Raw genomic sequence first — 17,554 nt, 5'->3', positions numbered from 1 at the left:
ACTGACCCAAACTTAAAAATATTTCCAAGAATTGATGATTACTGAATCCGCATGTACACGTGAAAGGGACGGGGCTAAACCGGTTACACATGCTGTGTTGAAACTATAAAGACCCATGCATATCTGAGATTCTTGTTGAAATTGTTGTATCAATAAAAAAGAGCTCCCTCTGACGTCATCGATTCCTGCATTCTTTGAACACGTATGAGACGATTTCTCGACCTATCTTCTTCAGCGTCAGCCATGCAATTACCTGCTATGGGGGGCATTAGGGATTCAGTGTCCCAAGGAGGAGCTGGGAATCGAACCTGCGACCTCTTTATCCCAAAACGAGCGCTCTACCTCCAGAGCTAAAGCAGCTTCTTTAACTTGCTTAACTGTTTTCAGTTGTGCTAACATCATTGCACAGGGTTTTCTAATCATCTGTTAGCCTTCTGACGCAATTTGCAAACGTATAGTACTATTAGGGCACCAGGGTTGGGTAGGGTTACTTTAACTGGATTACTTTCAATTACTTTTGGATCACTCCAATACCAAATATGCTAATAAAAGACAAAAGAAACTAAATATGTATAAAATTATGACTCACAACACGTGGTAAGCTTTCTCTCCTAGCTTTGATCTCTTTGATCTCCGGTCAAACTAACATAAAATGCGACAGAAACAAAATGAAAATAAATCCAAACAGCTTGCCAACATCATTTTTGCCGTTCCATGTATTCCGTTACTCCCCAAGCCTGCACAAAATTTAGTAATTGTATTCATATTTAGTTTATTTTGTCTTTTATTAGCATATTTGGTATTGGAGTAATCCAAAAGTAATTGAAAGTAATCAAGTTAAAGTAACCCTACCCAACCCTGTAGGGCACTGGAGTCTTCATTGAGAAAAAACTGCTTTTTCTTAAAAAATAGGGAAACCTCGAAGCTACCATAAACTTTTGAACGGTAGTTTAAATACTGACAGGGAGCCAATCTGTCAACATCCTTTGCTGTCTGGTAATCCTGGAAGGGGGATACCACAAGTGCGGTTCCTTCTCAAGGTTTCTTCATTTTCCTCATGTTGAGGTTTTTGAGTTTTTCCTTGCCCTCATGTTGGTTCCAGATCAGGGCATGGTGTAATAATAGTCTGAAAAAATAGTCTGTGTAATAACCTGTGAACCCCTTTGAGACTCTTTGTGATTAAGGGCTATACAAATAAAAATGACTTGACTTTACTTGATTTGACTAGTGTGCATCTGGTGATTGTAGTCTTTTGGATGTTACCTCGCTGACAGGATAGCGTACTGGTCTTTGCCCATGCAGATGTCCTGCGTGACATAGGCGTTGTTATCACAGGCCACGCCCGGTGCCGTGTAATTGGGCTGGCAGACGGTGAGGAAAAAGGGTGCGTGGTACCCGGTAGCTAGCTGGATGACGTCCGTCACTAGCGCCGTTGCTAGGAGACCAAACACGTGAACACCTGAACGGTAGAAAGCAAAAAAGCCGTCAAGGTCATTGTTCAAAGTGTTGGTCCGAAAGCGAAAGAAACAAAATCCAAAACAAAGCGCACTGTGTTATTTTGCCACCTGAACGCGCAAACTAATGGAGTAGCTCAATTTGTGTGTGCCTCCAGATATTTACTACGATATTTAGCGCTTGGTCACCCTTCAATTAGCGCGTATAATTAGTTCATTACCCGACTCGGCAAAAACAGGTTAACTGAGACTCCCTCGACGCTCTAATATGTAAGTCTGTGCATATTTTTTGTCATCATTTTTTTCACGTTCAACAACAAATACATATTTTTAAAAGAAAGTTAAAAAATACAGTATTTTACAAACCTTTGTGTACCCGTCACTTGTCTTTTCACAATGTAACAATGAAAAGTAGTAAATAATAACCGCATGGATGTATTGTTCCCTCAAACTATAACTGAAATATAACCAGGGTTGGGTAGGGTTACTTTAACTTGATTACTTTCAATTACTTTTGGATTACTCCAATACCAAATATGCTAATAAAAGACAAAAGAAACTAAATATGAATAAAATTACAAAATTTTGTGCAGGATTGGGGAGTAACGGAATACATGGAACGGCAAAAATGATGGTGGCAAGCTGTTTGGATTTATTTTCATTTTGTTTCTGTCGCATTTTATGTTAGTTTTGCCGGAGATCAAAGAGATCAAAGCCAGGAGAGAAAGCTTACCACGTGTTGTGAGCCATATTTTTATTCATATTTAGTTTCTTTTGTCTTTTACTAGCATATTTGGTATTGGAGTAATCCAAAAGTAATCGAAAGTAATCAAGTTAAAGTAACCCTACCCAAACCTGAATATAACTATATAACTAAAAAGAAAGTACAGAGTCAGTATTTTTTGTCACTACCAATATTTTTTAGCACCATTTGGAAAAAATAAAATAAAAATAATACTTTTTGCTATGTAATAAAATATAACCATATAGAAATAAAACAAGTTGTATAAATGAATACAATTATGAATGAATGGTTGAATGATGTGACTTCTGTGACCCGACCACCAATAAGCGGAAGAAAATGTTGTCAGGACCAGAACAGAGACAGGATCCACTTGCGTTACGTTTCTCTCAGTTTTATTGGAGGAAAGGAAAGGATTGCACCCACGATCCGGTGATCGCTGGATGCGGTAAGCAGGTCCCTCTAAACGCAAAGTGGGACTTCCGTGGCGAGCAATGGCGGTTTTGGGAACGGAAAAAACGGGTCAGTAGCCGTAACTCAATTTCTAATACCTTACCCTTGGGCAAGAATGCCCAATTGGGCGCTATGGCAACTGTAGCAAATGGATGGATGGAAGGATGGATGGACAAAATAAGCCCAGGTTTCACCTGTTGATGCAATCCACATAACCCAAGACAGGAGAGCAAAAAACGTGGTCGAGATTGGAAACAAGTCGAAAGCCAGGAGAGGAGAGTAGACGTGGTTGAGATCAAAAACGGATCGTTATTTGAGGCGGGAGAGCAGGAGTGGTCGAGATCAAAACAGATCGTAGCGGGAGACAAACAGGAGCAAAAAACGGGACAGGCGAAAAATGGCTTGCCAGGTAAAAACAGATTCGCAGACGGACCGACAAAAGGGGTCTGACAGGACAGAGTTTAAATACTGACAGGGAGCCAATCTGTCAACAAGCTGCAGCTGGCGCCACACGGGTGGGGCCAATTGGGCGCTATGGCAACTGTAGCAAATGGATGGATGGAAGGATGGATGGAAAAATAAACAAATACATCAATGAAAAAAAAATCCTGCAGTGAAATAAGTTATGAAAAGAAAGCATAAAACGAAACGAGGACTATAAATAAATATTGAAATGTTAATATAATTTATAAATAATATTATTATAATATATAAATGCAAAGCTCATATTTAAAATTTAAAATTGAAACAATGAGTTTAAAATCAAAAGATATATAAATGTATCAACACATAAATGTACATACAGTAACTAATAAATATTCAATAATTATATAACTGTCATACTTTTTAGGAAAAATGGAACAAACTCTCAATAAATGGATAAATAGATACAATTTTCCTCTGATGAACAAATGATTAAAAAAAGGATTAACAAAAATACTGATCAAGATCATCATAAAATATTAGTATCAAAAATGATAATGACAATAAATTATTATTTAATGTGAAAAAAGTTTGGACTGTCAAGGGGGCGGGACCAAGAGAAACTTCAGCCTTTTCCCGTCACACTTGATTTTCCCTTTGTTTTTTAATTGTTTAATAAAGTTGCTTGATTATGAATCAATCGTAACCTGAAAAAATAAGTCAATCAAAAAAATGTCAATCAAATTAAAATAACAATAATTAACATACATTATAGTAAAAACACTGATACAATACTACAAATATAAGAAAAAAATATATAAAAATAATAATAATATACAAACAAATACAAAAACGAACTTTGGTGATCTGTGTCCCATACTACCCCACTGTCATTTCATGTGCCACAGGGTTCTATTTTGGCGCCAGAACTGTTTCCTTTATATCTACATCCCCAGAGATTTGTACGCAATAATCATTGTCTTTAAGTGCCTTTGTGAGTGAATAAAACCAGGTTGAGTTAAATTCCCAAAATAATAATGTCATGATTTCTGATTCGGGGCACCTGAGGCTGCCCTGTTGGCGCCAACAACCCTGATCGCTGATTGGCTCCTTGCCACATTTTAACCCCCCCGGCTCCCTGTTACCGGTGTCAGATCGTTGCAAACCTATGCTCCCAGCTAAGCAAGCTCATACCTTCTGACATTTTCCTGCCCTGTTTTTTCCTGCCTGATACCTAGTTGCCGACCTGTTTCTGGACCCGTTTCTGCCCTGATCTGCCATCCCGACTTGATACCGCCCCTGCTCTCCCTTCCCGGCTAGTGACTAGTATTTCTGCAGCCAACAATTATCCTCGCTTGACACGGAAGTGCCACTTACGCGTTCCAGCCACCTGCTACCCGTGTAAGGCGATCATCGGATCGTGGAAACAAGCATTGCTCTCCCTCTTTATAAATAAAACTGAGTAAACGAACGCTACTGGGTCCTGTCTCCGTTCCTGGCTTGTTCAAATAATACAATTTTGATGGGGTGCTCACCCACGAAACGCACGGTCCTGCGCAAAAAGGAGTTGAAACTGCATCCTCCGGCATTAATGCTGCCTTCTTTCCTGGGGCAGGTCTTCAGTTTGGACTGCATGCAGTACATGAGACCCTCCCCCATCATGATCTGTGGACAAAAAAAGGAAATAAACAATAGGTCAAACATCTAACTTTAAAAGCGAGCCAGTTGAGAACGGTGGCTAAAATGCTATCGATGTTAGCGATCGCCTCCAATCAAGGTGATGGATGACTTTGCTGCTTCTTTCAATGCTGCTGATGGATTAGCATTGTGTATGTGTGTGAGGAGATGGAATTATTGTCTCTGCAAAAATTCAGTATAATTATTCATGCATTGCTTCTCAGTGCAGTTGAAAATGGGGATTTTAGCAGGTTAGGACACTGGTTTATCCTATAGCTTACTGTAAGAATACAATCTCTCAAATTCATGTTTTACAGAAAGTGCAAATTTATTTGGAGATACGGTTTTGGTAACATCTGTAGAGCAAACAAGCCCAGCACAAAATTGACTTCCAGGTAACTCAAGACTTTGGAATGGATGGAACAACTGTGTCCCCTTTTGGACAATTCCCGAACGTACCAATTCACCGTGTACCATAAAGCATTCTCAAGTATTGAACATTACGCAAATTTCTCACTTCTTTGGCTTTCCAATAAGTTTAGCAACTTCAATGACCCGACACTGTGAGTATCAGATATCTAAGACTACGCTCATAGAGACATGATCTGGTCAAGCGTCCCTGGTCCATACAAAAAGAGGAACTGATCGATAGTTCGCCCTCTTTTCCACTGCCCTGCATGGCGGGCGCTTGATGCGGCCGTGCAGGCCTGCACTGGGGCCTTGAGTTCGGCATTCGGGTCATGCGTTGTGACGACACCAAATCTCTCCGCACAATGAGTAAGAGGACGGTTTCAAATTTGACACCATGTTTGTTGGTTCTTGTGAATGAGCGTTTTTTTCCATTCAAGGGAATCCCCCACAATCGACAAGGATCATAGCGGGAAACTTTCTTTTTGTGCTATAACTTCCAGCAGTAATCTCCGCCTCACACCTTTTTTTATATAATTGAGTCTCTGTGTTAATAAATTGTGTGTCTTATTTCCATCAGCCTGGTTCATTGATTTTCTTGGGTTATAAATTCATATCAGAACTAAAAGAACTCAAGTAATAACGCATTTTTTTTTCATCAGTGTAGGAAATTCTAGCATCCTTCAGAGAAATAAAAAGATTTATGGTGGAGCACGAGCAACACCTAGAGACAGCAGTAAAGAATAATTTGTTTCAACCCTAATGATTTTTCAAATTAAAGCTAGAAGAATCCCTAAACAAAACACAAAAACACTGATACTGTTTCTTACCGATGCAGCGGGTCCTGCAAAAGCCAGGCTGAGCAACATAAGCAGCGGGATAAGTTCGTCGCCCGTCTCCACGTAGGGCATGGAAAGTTGTCGGTCGTAGCAACGGAAGCCAACCACGGCCGGAGACAAGACATCAGTAAGCTCCAGGAAGTACAGCGACACCAACGATGATAGTACGATGGGGAGCTAAAGCGTCACAAGCAGAGGATTTATTCAATTGAACGTTCAAAACATTCTGAAAATGACGAAATAAGCCCAGGTTTCACCTGTTGATGCAATCGACATAACCCAGGCTAATTATCGGCAGACTTTGGGGGCAATTCGTACATGGACGTACCTCTACAAAGTAAAAACAGGGCAGCAGGGTCATGCTGTCTTTGGGAGGTTTCTTCTTGGTTCGGTTTTTCGGGGATGTCATCTTGGGGTGGGACCACTCGCAAGCTGGGTTGGACAAAAAAACATGGTACTAAGTTACTCATACATATCAAGGATATGTTGTGACCTTAATTTCTTCATTCTTTTGTCCTCTTCTGACATCCCAAAGATTTCGTTTTGGTCCCTTTTCTCCTTCAAACCCCTGCCATTGCCGTTGTTTTTGGTCTCTCCTAATATTTCTTGCCAGGATCTGGCATGGCCAAGGAAAGTGGGTAAACTGCGCACACCCGCAACCCATCTTTGCACACCTAACCTGGATGATTGCAGTACTTCATATTGACCGGGTCCGATGGCTTTCGCCCCGTTGTTTTGCCCTGGCACCTTCCTCCCAGCTGCCCTATTATCATCGTTGGCCGGTCTTAGACTTCTTGGAACCGTCTAGCCATTACTTTTCTGGACTATGTCTTTCTTTTCTCGTTTGTTTTCTCCTCCCGTGTTGGAGCACCCTCGGTTGTCCCTGTTTTCCCCAATAGTCTTTCTCCTAACTACGACCTAGCTCTTAGGTCTGCACCCCCAAAATGTAAAACAGTGGAACGTCGGTTTTCGAACGCCTCTCAGTTCGAACAAATCGGAGTCCGACCAAAAATTTCGAAAAATTATTGCTTCGCTGTTCGGTCAAAAATCGGAATTCGAACGCCGGTAATGCGTGAGTGCGTACGCTAGGGTGCGAAGCTGAGCGGCGTACGGGTGTTTTAGCCCCTAATTATTCCTCAGAAGAAAGTCACTGCAAGCAGCGAAGTTGCTACAGGTGAAAAAAGAAAAGTAGTGCGTACAACTATTGCATTTAAGAAAGAATTAATAGCAAAATATGAAGGTGTGCTGATCTTGCTAGGGAATACCCCACCATCCACCTGCGCCTTCTGCTGACCACCACAAAGGTAAGAAATCCTCATCATTATTCTTTTCTTCTTAATTTTTAATTTTACACGTTCGTGTTAGCGTAATCTTTTGTACGGAAGATTACGATAACGCGAACGTACGATTAGCCTGGGTTAGCGTTGTTTACGTTAAACATTCAAGTTAAACATTCAGGGTGTTGGAACGGAGCCCAACATTCAGGGTGTTGGAACGGAGCCCCCTTTCCAATGAAGTGCTAGCCACTTCTTGTGGAGACCCGGGTGCTAAATGACTTGTAAACGACCTGATTTTTTTTATTTTTACACGTTCATGTTAGCGTCATCTTTCGTACGGAAGATTACGATAACGCGGACGTACGGTTAGCCTGGGTTAGCTTGATGTTTACGTTAAACATTCAGACGAAACATTCAGGGTGTTGGAACAGATTAAAACGATTTACATTATTCTTAATGGGAAAAATGATTTTGGTGATCGAACAAATCGGTTTTCGAACAGGGTTCTGGAACGGATTATGGTCGAGAACCGAGGTTCCACTGTAATTACTTTCCCCCTCCCGGAATCTTCTATAATTTAATGAATGAATGAACCTTTATTTAGACCATGAAAGAAACAACGACAAAACATAAGTCTTAAAACAAAAACAATGTTATCATTAAATATTTTGACTCGTTTACCTACTGGTGACTCCGCCTTAAGAGTAATAGGGGGTTTGTTATCTTGCTTGGTGATACTTGGACACAAAGGCCCGGGATCTAACGCAAAAGCTTTGCATTGTGGGAGGATCATTGGAGCGCTCATGTCGCCTTCCCTTGTGATCTTCTTTTTAGTCTCTCCTTTCCTATGTAACCGCTACTAATTTATTATGTTGCCTAAGGGGCACTCCTTTTGATTATCCTCCTCAAGTTCATGCCCTTGAAGTATATCTACACTCTCTCTCCCGAAGTCTCCTTTCTGACGATCGCTTACTTCCCATTATCACTTTCCATACAATGTTTTACCCATGTCCCTTTTCTTTGAGGTCTTACAGATTCATCTTAGAATGTCTATTCCTTGCCTAAAGACAATATCCAGACAGAACTGGTCAATGTTTGAAGTTGTCTTTCCTAATGTCTCTACTACAATCCTGTTCCTAATGTCTCATTTCTATCCTTTTCCAGTGTCTAACTCAAGATTCCAAATGTCGCCTCGTTTTTGACAGTTTTCCTTCTTTATGATCCCATTTTCCAACATCTGCTTCTGCCTTGTCCTTCCTGATGTCTCAGTCCAGGCAATTTAGTTGAAATGGTCTTTCCCAAAGACCCTTGCCTAATGATTATTTTCCTCAAATTATATTTCCTTAAGTCAACTTTTTAAGATCCATTCCTCAAAGGTGGGGTGCATAGTTTAAAGCGTCCTTAAAAAAGTTTAAAATTAAATATTTTCTCTATTAAATGGGAGTTAACAATGCCCAACTTAGTTCAAAAAACGTTTATACCGTAAATTCCGGACTATAAGCCGCTACTTTTTCCCCAAACTTTCAACCCTGCGGCTTATTCAGTGATGCGGCTAATTCATGTAATTTTTCTAACGGCTGCCAGCGGCGCTCGAGTACAAAAGGTAAGATTTAGACCGGTGGAATATATGCGCCGAGGAAGACTGCAACTTCTTGGCTTGACTAGCGGCGAGAAATCTTTCACTAAAACTGGCCGCATGCGAAAGGCAACTTTTACGCAAGTCTGCCAGTGGATCCTGACAGCGTGGGGCAGCATCAAAAAATCCACCATCACCAACGGGTTCCGAAAAGCCGGTCTGCTGCGAGTGAGGCTGCGGGAGCGTGGGACGACGTCTATATGACACTGTTTCTCTCCGACACTGAGGAAGACGACTTTGATGGCTTCAGTTATAAGGAGGAAGATGAGGACGGTTTACCGTGATTTTTACAAGTACGGTAGGTTTTATTAACAGACCCGTTTACTGTGTTGCGAGCGGGTGTTGCTAGTGTGTTGCTACCATTAACTGCCCCGATGAAAGATATATTATTATTATTAAAGCTTTGAAAACTCTCTCGGTGTACCGTCTTTCTTTGTAAATATGTGTAACCATGTATAATATGTATTTGCAACTGTATATTTTTGTAATGTATTTATTTGAGACACTTATTCTGATATGTTTTGCAAATTAAAAAAGAAGGGCAGAGCAAACGCGGGCTGACGGGAAGTGGGGTAAAGGTCAGTGAGACCTGTTTGTTGTCGCAGCGGACAATAGTGGATATATATTTTTCCCACCCTTACCTTTGGAAATATACACTCTTTTCTTTGGATTACTTTCAACGGGACCCGGACTCTGCCGGTCTGCATCAAACTTTAAGTACCGGTATCATTTTCCGTGAATTTTGCCGGCTGTGATTTTTGGACTGTAAATATTGTCAGGTATAACGAAATTGTGAATAACGACATTGTGAATATGCTTAATTGCTGTTAAGATTGTCGAGAAAAATTGTTCAAACCTCACATTGTTTATTTGCTGTTAATAACATTGTTCAAACCAAAAAGAAGGATATTCAGTTACTATCGCGAGACTTCAAGTCGGGTCTGGGTAATTGCGGCTTATAATCAGGTGCGCTCTATAGTCCGGAATTTACGGTATATATTTTTTACCGCGCCTATCTGCTTTTATCTGACTTTTACCCTCTCGGCCATGGAGTGCATTAAGCTGGAGGAAAGGATGTGGGGGGGTTGGAGTATTGGAGAGCAATTTCATGCGTGTGCTGTCGTTCTTTTTTCATTCTACAATAAAAATGGTGAGAGTAAGAAACGGATTTTTATAAATACAGTCCAAATGCCAACCTTAACCCAAAAAACAATGAAAAAGAAAGAGTCACATACTTGCACGCGCAACAGAAGGAGCTGTGTCTTCCTAACTCAATTAGTGGCTTAAAAAAACCCCACCAAATCTCAATGTTCCTTTCCATACAATGCCTTTCCTTTCTGAATTTCAATTTACTTCTGTGTCTTTCCTTAGTATCCCTTGGTATTTCTTCTGAATGCCCTCTTGTTTTCTTTTATGATGTCTCCTTGTGTTATTTTTCTTTCTGTCTTGCTTACGGATCCTTTATCTCCTAATCTCAGATCTCTTTTGTCAAGACTCTTTCCCATGAACCGTTTCCCAATATCTCCATCCCAAGATTGATTTTCCAGTTTCTCCTTCCTTGGGATATTTTCTTTGGAGATATGACCTTTCCTCCCATCTCCTTTCTAGTTTTCTTTCTTGATGTCTCTGTCAGGATCTGGCACTCCATTTCCCCCCTAGAGGGCATTGTTCTTGAGGGAACACCCACCTGAGCCTAATCAATGTCCACACCTGCACCTCATTATTCCGGCTCCAACACTAAAGGTTGTCAGGTAATTGCCATTGCCAACTCAGCTTAGTTTTTGCTTCTTGTTTTAACATTTTGTTCCTTGTTTTGCTCTGTTCCTGGGTTTTCTCATAACGCATCGTCTTTTTTGAGGCATGTATGCCAAGGTTCCTGCTCCCCTGCATAATGGGTCATGACAGTCTCCCTCCAAATGTTGTCTGTCCTATGTAGTTTCCCCTAGTTCCTTACCCTACATCCTCTGGAAGACATTTTCCCTTTTAAACCTTTAATCAATATCTCCGTCCAATACTTCTTTGGTAGTTTTTCCCTTCTTAGGTTTTCTTTTTAGCTAGGAGAGATTTCCCAGCATCTCCTGCCCATTTTTTCCCTAATGGGTTTTTATGTTGTTTTCCCTTCTTTTTCTCTTTTGGATGAATTTTCTCATATCCCCTTCACAAGACTCTTCCCTTATGAATCTCTTTTGCTTATAACTCCATCTATAGATTCATTTCCTGGGTTGTCCATCCTGGGTTTCGCAATGACCTTTCTTCCTTTTTTGTTTCTATTTTTCTTTCGTATGTCCTCTTTCCTGCTTTCTCTCTTCAGGATCATTGTCAGGTTCAAAACGATGTCCAGAAAAAAATAAGAGACTTTTAAGTTACAATTAAACTTGTTTATTAAAGAAAAGCAAGCATATTGCAAAAAGGCAAAATTGCGTTCTTGGATTGCGATGAAAAATTCCCACAGACTGAAGCGTGGGCCTCGTTCTTATACTGTTCCATAGATCTCTGATTGGAGGATAGAATAAAACACGTGCACATAAGCACATTCTGATTGGTTTAGGCATTAATCACAGTTTTAAAGGCAGTGTGTAATGTTGGTCACTAGATGGCGTGAGAGTATAATAAATGATACATCCCAGCAGTTTAATGTTTGCACATAGATAGGAGTCTTGGGAAAATAACCAGTGGCCTCCAAGTTGTGGAGACAGAGTTAATTTGGCTTGGGAAAGTTAAGCTCTGGTCCTTGGGTTGTACGGGTTTGCTGAAAGGAGTCCTGTGCACTTGTTTGATAACAAATAGGGAGCCTCCAGAGCCGTAGTTAATTTGGCCTGGGACACCCACGCTCCTGACCCTCGAGGCGCTCGCTCCGGAAAACTCGAAAAAGCAAATCGACTATTATTGAGTGAATATTAATGTATAAAAGTAAAAGTAATATAGCATAAAAGGAACACTTTTTCGGAGCAGGACGTATACACAAAGGAGCAGAGAGAATCGAAATGAGAGGGGACACGTTGATTATTTCATCCAAACATTCAGTCGTGTTCCAAAGTTGTCCAGGCAACAGTGGCATTTATACTGTGTTCTGTCAGCACATGTTGTTTTTCTCTTGCCGGGCGAGCGATTCGAATTGCCCTGACCCAGCCAAATTCTTAACAGTTAAGCAAATAGTTGGAGTCGCCCTGACCCAGCCAAAGTCCTGTCAGTCCTGTTTCTACTTTTATTACACAATAACTTCGACCATAATTTCCCTTACAATCATTAATCTCAATCTTTTCCCAATATCTCCTTCCCAAGATTGCTTCCCTGGTTTCTCCTTCAATGGGTTTTTCAATTTACCTATGAGACTTTTCCTGCCATCTCCTTTCCAATGTTTACACTAATGCTGTCTTCTTGCGTCTCAAATAGTCTGATTGACTACAAGAAGTCCAGTGTTCTCTTTTGCCCGCGTCCCTGCGTCCTAGACGCATCATTTTTGCTGGGGACGCATAGTCTCAAATCAACGTGCGTCCCCGGGACGCAACCTTTTTGCCACAAAATTGTCATTATTACCCGATTCCTTTTTTTAAACAAAGATTTACTGCACTCCAAACTTTTCTTCAGGCAGATCCGCCATTGTTGTTTTGGTCTTGCGGTTCGAGTTTTCGTTTGCACGCCGATCTCGGCCCACAAGATCTTGTTGTACAGTGAAAGGAAGTCCGTCATTTTTTAGAGAACCGGCTTTTTTGGCTCAACTCATTAAAAAGAGCCGGCTCTCAAACGGCTCACTTGCTTTGATGATTCATAGTACGAATTATGTTGTATAAAGAAGTTAAGAAAAAAGGGAAGTATAAAAGGAGAAAATAAAAAAAAGACTGGTTTGTGGTTATCCCTTTAATCGGTATATTACCAACAATAATTTGATGCAGAAAATGAATTAATAATTTGATAATTAAAACTGAATGAATATATAGATTTATATTATATATTTGTCACCGATTTACGATTTCAACCTCGATAACACTAAATTTTGGGGACCCATAGATCTCTGTTGGGACCCATAGATTTTTTAGCATGTGAGTCCCCGGGACCCATCACTTTTCAGAGGTAAAATGAACACTGGAAGTCCCTTCTTTTTCCCCTCCAAGGTACACCATCCACCTCACCTTCTTCCTCGCCTATGTCCACTGAGCAACATATCAGCTAGAAAAGGATGCAGGGATGGATGGATGGATGGATGGTCTCCAGTGTGCCGGAAAAGCAGCTTAGCAAGAGCCAAGACAGCCCCCTCCCCAGTCTCATCTCAATGACCTGCTCCACTCACATACACTTAAACCTGCCCCCCACTAAATCACATCACAATCCCAGAAACGCACACACGCAGTTTTCCTCTTGGAGAACAGCGGCTTTTTGTTTATCTCTCAAAACAGAATTTGCCTCTTCGAGGCGATTTGCATGAATATGACAGTGAAATGTCGCTTGGGCCGGTGGGCTTCTGTCAAGACTTTAACTTTCTGTATGTGTGTTGTGGACACAATCACAGTATGTCAGTCTGCCAGACAGTCCGAAAGACCACCAACATAAGCGGGGGCGGGATTCATTCTCACGGCCGACACTGGAAGAATAATATGCAAAAAAAACTCCTCCGAGCTGCATTACACTGCCGGATACCACGCTGTCATGGAAACAGAATCTTGGGAATGTTTAAAACAGATTGGTTAGTTAGATTTAAGCAAAGGAAGGGAGCCAATCATTTGGCCTGGAAAGGGATGGGCACCACCGAGCTGGACTTGCCCAAGGTACACCACAGGAAATGATGCCCCATACAACCCTAGTGGTTAAGGGATTCACACACCCATCAATGTGGTAAAAAGTAATATCAAAGAGATAAGACGCTCAACAGAATAACCCAGAACGTTTTAGGTATAATAAAGAAGTCAAGTCATGTTTATTTGTACAGCCCTTAATCACAAAGAGTCTCAAAGGGTTGCACAGATCAAACACTATTGCAAACTATTATTACAGTTTATTATGACACCATCCCCTCATCTAAAACCTACATGAGGGCAAATGATACACATATTATCAACATAAAGTATAGGTTATTCATATGCTATAGAGTAGAAGTGTGTTTTAAGTTTAGATTTAAACATGTCCACTGAGGTTGCAGATCGAATCTCAGGCGGAAGAGCATTCCACAGCACCTGGGCCCGGATGGAGAACGCTCTCGAACCTGCAGATTTCTTCTTGGCTCTTGGGATCACTGGTAGACCAGCGTTAAGAACACTTGGAAAAACTGTGAACTGTATTCTATCTCTGTAAATGAGATTTTATAGGATGCCAATTTATTTTCCTACTATTGTAAACTGTTGTACGTTGTTTTCTCTGTTATAAACAGTTCACATCATTAACACCATCAGCCAATCATATTGCGGTTCTTTGATTTTCACACCCTTTAGGGTGGATTTTCCATTGTAACATTGGAGATTTAGTATAAAGAGAGGGCTGAGGTAGGGCCTACAGAAAAGCTCGGATCTATAATCTGAGGTTTAGCCTTTCTCCAGATTCTCCTTGCAAGTTCAAAACCAATTAATGTCTTCTCTCCTTATTTTGAGTGCTTAAAAAACTTGAAACTTATTGCTACATGACTGAGTTTTGTTATCGGGTAGCAGGAGTAATTCTTGGGATTTCTTCACTAACAGTACTCAATAAAACCTCCTTTTTTGTGATCATACATAATTAAAAAATTAAAAAAATAAAAATGTAACATTCATTGGCCTGTATTCAAAATTTATATTGACTTTGAGTGTCATTTTGCAAAAAACCAAATCATTAGCGCAACATGAATACTTAAATGTTAATAGACCCCCACCAGTGTTAATTTAGCACCTTTCAAAGTGTCTCTGTAGTTTTTCTCTTAACAATGAATTGGGTGTTGCCGTCAGCCTCAGTGTTAAAACGTAATTCTTAAAAAGTGTTAATTAAACACTTTTGGGTTTAAATGTGGCAGCACGGCAGATGGGTGGGTAGCGGGGGGCCCCACGGTGCGGAGATTCAGGGTTCAAGTCCAGCTACTGCAGCCTCCCCGTGTGGAGTTTGCATGTTCTCCCCCTGCCTCCCACATTCCCCAAAGATGCATGCCAGGTTAATTGGCTGTCCAAAATTGTCCCTAAGTGTGAATGAACGAGTGAGTTGTTCAGCTTGAAGAGGGTTAGGATGGGCTCCAGCACCCCCGTGACCCTACTGAGGATAAGCGGTGCAGATAATGGATGGTTGGATGGGTTTGGAATGTAGTTTGTCTGTGTGGATTTTCTTACACCTTTCTCACTTTTATCAAAATATTAACAAAAAACACCATCTTTTATGTAAACATTAAGTCTTCTTATTTCCTTCACCTGTCATTGGGAGTCCAAACGCCCTAAATCCAACCCCAAACGCCAAGCTCCAAGCAGGGAGGCAATGGGTACCAATGCTGCATGTCTTAGGAATGACTCTGCCAAGGCTGGAACCGGCAACCTCCAAGTCTCAGGACGGAAGGCCCCCGAGCTGGTTTGAATGAGGACTTTTAAATCAGTGCTAATATCAAGTTCCTTCTGCTATACTTTCTTTGTTGGTACATAAGAAGTCTTTAAGGGCCGCTTTTATATTAGCAAATAATATTTGCGTAATTCACCGCAGTGCAAATGATGTTTTTAACATTGTTTTTTAATGCAACATCCATTGCAGCCTGGTCATCCTGGAAGGGTATTACCTCCGGAACGGTCCCTTTTCAAGGTTTCTTTATTTTCATCATGTTGAGGCTTTTGAGTTTTCCCCTTGCCCTCATGTAGGTTTTAGATCAGGGGATGGTGTCATAATAGTCTGTAATTTCAATAGTCTGTTGTCTGTGCAGCCCTTTGAGACTTCTTGTAATTAAGGGCTTTGCAAAGTAAACATGACTTGACTTAAATTGTAGTTTAAATGAAGTGTACAGAATTTAGATCTCTGTTACTCTCCGCCGCCATCTCCTGGCTTTTGTCATCATTGCAGCCTCAGTCAGCTTACTCATGATGCACGTGCAAGTACCTGCAAATAAACTCTTTCTTTCCATCTTTTTGGGGTTTGTGTTTGGACTCTGCTTGAGCCAGGCCTTTTCTTACTTTCACCATTTTCACGCTATACTAACAAATACAAAAAAAAAAAAAACCTGCGAAGACGAGCATGAAAACTCTTTCACACATACCCGCCTTCTCCCATTCGTATCACCTCATGTGTTCCGGCCTAAAGAACTTTGCTAAAAGTACGATAAAAGCAGGTAGACGAGGTGGAAACCAAAAATTATAAGTGCTTTTTGAACTCAGTTGGGCATTGTTATAATGTCAGTTCTTCTGCTAGGATTTCTTCATTGGTACATTAGCAATGTTTGATTTTTAATTAATTACAAATCATCACAATGCAAAATTATATTTATGAAATTATCCAAGTGAAACAAAGTCTTTTTGACTCACAATATGAATTAATGTATGAATGAAAACTTTATTCGAACATCAAAATAAAAACAGAACAAAAACAATAACTCAACAACAAAATAACGCTACATAATATGTTCGAAAAGGGGTAGGAAGAAGCAAGTGCTTATATTACCTACCCTTTCATCTTCCCCACCAAATATACCAATGATATGACAACAAATGTAATGATATTAATAATAACAGTTATAAGAAAAGCAACTAGACGCACTATTCCCAATCTCCCGCACCACTCATACCCCACCCTCCTCATCTCTGTATTCCGCCAATAATTTTTTTTTTTGTATTTAAATTTGAACAAGTGAATAGTTGGACACCTTTTGATCTCGTCTTGCAAACCCTTCCAAAGCTTGACTCCACACACAGACACACACATACTTTTCCTGGTGGTTCTCACCTTTGGGATTATGAATTCACTACAGCCACTTAAGTTATAATTTCCCTCTTTCCGTATGAATAATTTATGGATGTTTTCTGTAACTATGTTTTTGTTGACCTTAAATAGCAGTTGTGCAGTGAAAAAATTTACTAAATCATCTAATTTTAATAATTTGGACTGCAGGAGTAAAATATTAGTATGGTCCCGATATCCTGCCCTGTGTATGGTTCTAATTGCTCGTTTTTGGAGGGGGCAATATAGCCTGTGGGTATTTAAAATGAAGATATAACAGTATAAGTAATTGATTAAAGCTTCTTAAAAGCTAAATCATGAATAATCACTTCCAATGAGTTTATCAATTGCATGTGGAAATATACACCCACGTACACAAACACAGACGCTCACCTCTATCCCGGGGGCTCCGCGAATTGACCGAGTCCCGTCTCCCCCTTCCTCCCCGGCGTGCTCTGGCGTGCTGCTCCAGTTTGGCGGCTCTCTGTCCGTCCGTCCCTTTAATCCATAATCACGTCCCCCTACCAAAAACCGAATCCCATTTGGGGTGGATGCTGGATTGGGATGCTGAGGATGATTTAAGAGGGATGCTGAGGAGGGGGAAGTCCACCAAAATGTGTTCCGATCCTGGAGTAAAATCTTCACGTGCTTCCACCGTGGTGATGGTGCAGGCTTGTAGAAGAGAGGCGGGGGTCCGGATCCTCCCCTTCTTCCCAGATTATCATCCAGCGGTATTCAGAAGAATTCCGAATCCCCGATCCTCAGAAATCATACAATCAAGG

At 40.8% G+C, this 17,554-nt stretch overlaps 1 protein-coding gene across 1 annotated transcript in view; it reads right to left on the bottom strand.

The window, feature by feature from the left end:
- Positions 1–17,278, bottom strand: part of plppr3a (phospholipid phosphatase related 3a) — a 31,083-nt gene extending 13,805 nt beyond the window's left edge. Inside the window, exons 1-5 of the mRNA XM_088354336.1 lie at positions 17,166–17,278; positions 6,325–6,428; positions 5,988–6,173; positions 4,608–4,737; positions 1,264–1,459 (exon numbers count right to left, since the gene is read on the bottom strand). Coding sequence (XP_088210462.1) covers positions 1,264–1,459; positions 4,608–4,737; positions 5,988–6,173; positions 6,325–6,405 — 593 coding nt within the window. The 5' untranslated portion in view covers positions 6,406–6,428; positions 17,166–17,278. The remainder of the gene's footprint in view (positions 1–1,263; positions 1,460–4,607; positions 4,738–5,987; positions 6,174–6,324; positions 6,429–17,165) is intronic.
- Between the last annotated feature and the right edge of the window lie 276 nt (positions 17,279–17,554).

The sequence above is a fragment of the Urocampus carinirostris genome, chromosome 15 (assembly GCF_059441175.1).
Source record: "Urocampus carinirostris isolate Australia breed hairy pipefish chromosome 15, RoL_Ucar_1.0, whole genome shotgun sequence".
NCBI classification, from domain to species: domain Eukaryota; kingdom Metazoa; phylum Chordata; class Actinopteri; order Syngnathiformes; family Syngnathidae; genus Urocampus; species Urocampus carinirostris.
This window is presented reverse-complemented; position numbering and strand designations above follow the sequence as displayed.